At 43.1% G+C, this 5,125-nt stretch overlaps 1 protein-coding gene across 1 annotated transcript; it reads right to left on the bottom strand.

Moving 5' to 3' along the window:
- Nucleotides 1–116: 116 nt before the first annotated feature.
- On the bottom strand, nucleotides 117–4,812 carry setd6 (SET domain containing 6, protein lysine methyltransferase). The gene is made up of 9 exons (XM_066650033.1): nucleotides 4,624–4,812; nucleotides 4,295–4,384; nucleotides 3,908–4,052; nucleotides 3,369–3,510; nucleotides 2,674–2,868; nucleotides 2,086–2,212; nucleotides 1,813–1,993; nucleotides 1,493–1,635; nucleotides 117–699 (listed from the first exon to the last, which is right to left on the bottom strand). Exons 1-9 carry the CDS (start codon nucleotides 4,648–4,650, stop codon nucleotides 370–372), a joined length of 1,380 nt encoding a protein of 459 aa, XP_066506130.1. The 5' UTR covers nucleotides 4,651–4,812; the 3' UTR covers nucleotides 117–369.
- Between the last annotated feature and the right edge of the window lie 313 nt (nucleotides 4,813–5,125).

The raw sequence follows: 5,125 nt of genomic DNA, 5'->3' as shown, positions 1-5,125 counted from the left end.
TGTTTAATGCCTCTAAAAAGGCTCTATCAAACTGTTTACTGTCAGCTACAGGCAGAATGTTTGTATGGGAAATTAGTACCAAAGATTTTATGGTCATACTAACATCTTTACATTAAACGTTTATTGGTAACTTTGCTCCAGTTAACCATGTCTCACAACACTGACTGAACCATACAGAAATTTGGAACTCTACTAAAACAGGTTTTTGTGATCAGCTGTCTAACCATTGGTCCTCTTAAAAGCCCTTACAGAAAGTGTCTGATCTGGCCGTCCTGGCAGGTATTTCAACTCTTCAAAAGACCTGCCTTCTAAGGTTTAGGTGCTGAAAGCAGTCCAGGGACGTTTGAGAGAACAGTCTGGGGTTGTATATTAAAGGGTCTGGGTGAGCTGCTGTAGGCGGTGGAGGATGCTCTTTTGTCCGAGCCGTACGTTCAGTGCCCTTTTTTCCCTGGAACTGAGTTTGGTCAATGCTCCTGGTTTCTCCAGCAGCCTGAGGTCAGACTCCATGTCCTCAGAGTACTGTTCCAGAGTGAAGCCTGCAGCCATGTGCAGCAGCCTCTTCCAGTCTGGAGACAGTGCTGACAGCTTCTCAAAGCTTAGAGCCTCAGCTGCTTTGGATTCCTCATCCTCACCATCATCATCTTCCCAGCCCTCATTCTCCTGGAAGCCTTTAAACTGCTCTTTGCTCATGTACAGAACCTAAAAACAAATTCACACTACTATTAGAACCATCAAAATGTACTTTTCACAGCTTCATAACCATGATGATGATCCATTGACATGTAATCAGGAGAACAGAGCCTTTCATGGGGTAAGCACTGCAGAAATTGCACTATATAACTTTTGGAGAGGGTAGGAAACCATCCCCTTTCCTCCCCTCTCGCCCTTAAATTCAGGACAGTGCTATAAAGGTGAATTACACTCTGCAACTGTGGAGAGCGCCCAGGAGCAAAACCACCAAATCTTACTTGGGGTTCTTTTAAAGACCAAGAGTCAATCTACCTTTGCACTCAAACACAAGTCCACCACACTGTAGCCTTGGCCTTTTACACTACTAATCTAGAGAACCTTGCTGATTAGGATAGTTCACAGTGGTAGTGAAAGGAACCAGACGTCTGAGATGTTCTATGCTCCTAAACACTCCTTTTACACATATGCCTCCTGTTGCCTGAGACGGTGGTGGGGGGGAAAAACCAGCTGAGTCTCACATGCAAATGAAGCCTTTTTTTCCAGCTTAAAACTCAGAGAACGTGTAGATTCACTGGATGTTTTGGATAATATATTAAATGGCTATATTCCTGCTGTAGATGCATTTCCTTATTCCTATCAAAACCACTGTAAAAATATCACAAGTCAATTTCCCTGAACCATTTTACATCAAAACAGTCTGGAATGATCTTGACCTTTCCTCCACCGAGTTTCACAGAGTGATTTAACACCTGTGGGATTTAAATAAAGCTGGTCTCTACACACTGAGTGTAACTCCAGTTACCTTCAGGGTTGTGTATAGCTCTGTGTCCGTAAGGGAGCCATTCTTGCCAAAAACAAAGGCACCTTTCTCCCCAACCGTCTCCATCTCACACAGTGTGTTCCACTTCTCCTCCAGCAGGTGCTGTTCTGCAGCGCTCTGGACTCCTACAGGAAGGAGCCAGAAAAACTGGATCATTCCACATAATAGTGAGATATACCCACTGAGCTCTAAGACTCCTTTAGCTGCTAACTAAGGGTTCAGTAGCCACAGTGAAGTTAAGTAATTCTGTTCTTTATTCTAAAAGATTACCCTGCATTTAGCCCTGATGTTATTGTTGGTACCTTGCACAGCTGCTTTGTACACAGTGGACATCTGTATATCTGCTGTGTCGTTGCTGTTGGAGTTAAATGGCTCCGTGAAGCCGTACATGTGCAGGAGCTGCCAGTTGGCCATCTGACCATAGGTGTTAAAGACCTCCTCTCCTTTCCTGATCTGCCTCACTGCCACCATCTTCAGACAATCCTGAACACGGGGGAAGTGATTAATGGATTGGATATAAAATATACAGCTTCCGAAACCAAAATGTTGTGTTACTTTGTGTGAAGGAGGCTTACATGCGTGTACTCTAGATTGGCGTTGTGGTTGCACACATGGTTGAGCATGTCTGCCATCGGCACCATCATGGGAGGGTTGGGTACTTCATCCTCCTCCTCATCCTCCTCCTCAGCAGGCTCCTGGAAACTTCAAACAAAGAAAGGTCTCCGTTTATAGACGGTCTCAGGGCAAAAAAGGAAAATCCAGGATCGGGTTAAAGCTGTTCGTAAACTACGAAAACCCTAAGGTGTAAAAAAGTTGAATCAGAAATGGTGTGTTTTTTAACATCAAACACTGCAGGAGGCCAGCGGGCAGGTAGCACTGCAAACAAAAACACTGTACAGCGCCACCTGGCATAATTATACAGTACTGTTTTCACACTATGTTTTAGCTCTATTAGTATTTATAATAAAGCACTATGTGAAAAGTATAGAAATTACTAACAGATGAAGGTATCTTACTCTACAGCAGACTAAAATGACTATACGACTACAGTAGTAACTGTTCAACACCTGTTTACCCTCTGGTTTTACTGAATGTACTGCAGACTTTAAACTGTGAATAGCTGTACTTTACACCCTAGAGTCCGTAGAGGGAGATCAGCTCACCTGTAGGCCATGATGAATGCCACCAGGCTCTGATAGAGCTCCAGTGTGTGACGCTCAGGGTCCCAAAGCTCTGGGTGCAAGCGCATGAAGGGTAGAACTGTATCATTATACTCCTTGTGGATGTTGGCCAGGTCCGTATCCACTGCCTCAGGGATACCCGTCCCCTTTAACAGCAGTTCTCTTTCCTCTTTGGACCTACAAGATATAAATGTTTCATCTCTATCAGCAGCTCTTCCAGTGGTACAGTCTATTTTGATTTTTTTAAATTACAAAACAATATGTATTACTTAATATTTATTATTATTCAGTACTCTATTTGGGTTATATTCACTCTGACAAAGGACAAATAGATGAAAATATAATGGCTGTGCCATTTTTAACGGGTTGAGAGAAAAGTGCTGTGTTGTTTGATCCCTGTGGTATTTTGAATACAGTATATAACAGCCTTGTCGTTAAGATCACCAGGGGACTGTGCACACTTGTGGAAAAACAGTATAATGTATCCATCCCCTTTAAAGCAATCATTGTTAACCCAGTAAGGACTGTAAGACGTGTTTTCAAACAGGGTCCACATGACGGCGCTAAAGAACATTTTCTGAGGTTGTTACTCAGTTTTGAATATCTGTTTATTATATCTATACTTCAATTATATACAACAATTCATTTTATAATTTAGTTAATTTAAAGCCACTTACCAAAACATGGGGTGGTCCAGCATTCTAAAGTCAGGCCAGAGGGACAGGTACGGTCTCCAGTGTGATTCTGCACAGGTGTATTCATACATCAGGGCTAAGAGGAGCGGAACCCAACCTGAGGGGCTCTCTAAACTCCCCTTTCCTGCAAAGAAATAACCTCGGTAAACCATAACTGCATGAAGAAACCACACCAGAGTTTACAGAGGCAGCAGACGACCTCCTCTTCGCTCAAGTGGCAGTGACACTGATCTGAAAATTCTCATAGCGGAAAATTCACATGTACGTAGGGATTAGTAAAATTAGGATTTGATCATGAGAATGTGGGCAGAAGTGCAGTGCACAGTACTGATGTCTTATTAATTATGTGCAAATCATACATTAATGCCCCCTCCAGGGTGTGTTCCCGCCTTGCGCCCAATGATTCCAGGTAGGTTCTGGACCCACCGCGACCCTGAACTGGATGAGGGTTACAGATAATGGATGGAGGTACATCTTCTAATTAAAAACCCAGTGAACCCTCCCTTAGTCTTCTGGACTACCTTCTTCCAGGACCTTCTTGGTTTTGGATGTGCCTTGATGCAGAAGTGCTTGTCTGGGGACGGAGAAGAGGACGTGACCCTCCTCTATGTCCTCTTTCGCCAGCATGCCATACTCTGCTACTGTGCCTTCTTTACTTAAATACACCTGGAGACGCAGAGAAAGGTTAACATTTTTTTTCAGAGCATGTCAAAGCTCTGGTGCCATCACAAACATACGCAGTGTTCTTGTGGATGTTTCTGATGTTGATGTCTTCTGCGCTGTGTTTTGGAAGTGGACTGATCTTTGTATTTGTTGTATCTTTTGCTGATCTAACCTCAATCTCTCTTTGATCTGATCACCTGGTTAACCTCAAATGAATGGGGTGGAGAGGACAGGTAAAAACTTGCCTTGTTGCTGAGCGTTAGGTTCACTCTGTCACACCACTGTAAGAATTTCTGCAGAGGCTCATCTTCACCGTGGGAGTTCCCATCCTCCCCCTACAATCAGATCACATACATAAAGGGTTAAGCCTGGTCAGTGCCATTTATAAAGGAAGAGCATCTGTACCTTTACAGAAGTCACTTTGAGGGGATTAACTACTGTGTTGAAGTATTTCTCGGTATCAGAATTGACTATTAGAATTAAAATATTAAACGTTATAGCTTTTACTAAAGAAGAATACATTCTCCGTAATTTTAACTGTTTGATTCATATTTATTCAACTCAACAATCTAACCTTTGCTCTTTTTGCTTCTGTCACCATTTCTTTAAAACTAATTTTACTTAATCACAGACAAAGGCAACCCTCCCGACTGCACTGAAGTTCAAATAAACCTCTTCAATATTAAGAACATGAAAACCAGTGTTATCTGGGCCGGAAAGAGCGGCTGCATCCCAAATGTCTCCCTACTCCCTGCGAAGTGCACTACTGTCATACGCCTGCACAAAAACAGTGCAAATCTTATTAGACCGGGGGTCGCTTACATTATGGAGGAATTATACTGCACTCACATTGCACTTTTAAAACATGGTTGTGCATTTTCTCATGAACGACATCGTGCACTTCGTAGGCAGCATGGAGGGTTTTGAGACACACACACACACCCCTTTCACCCCCACGTGAGTTCCCCAAGACGCATGTGTTTGACGTCTGTAGTCATCACAATCACCACGCTTCAAATTAAAAGACCGATGAATTAGAAAAAAGTCCCTGTTTCCTACGGCGGAGTTTCAGGGCC

Source organism: Hoplias malabaricus, chromosome 17, assembly GCF_029633855.1.
Source record: "Hoplias malabaricus isolate fHopMal1 chromosome 17, fHopMal1.hap1, whole genome shotgun sequence".
Taxonomy (NCBI): Eukaryota; Metazoa; Chordata; class Actinopteri; order Characiformes; family Erythrinidae; genus Hoplias; species Hoplias malabaricus.
Note: the sequence above shows the minus strand (reverse complement) of the source record. Positions and strands in the feature narration are given on the sequence as shown.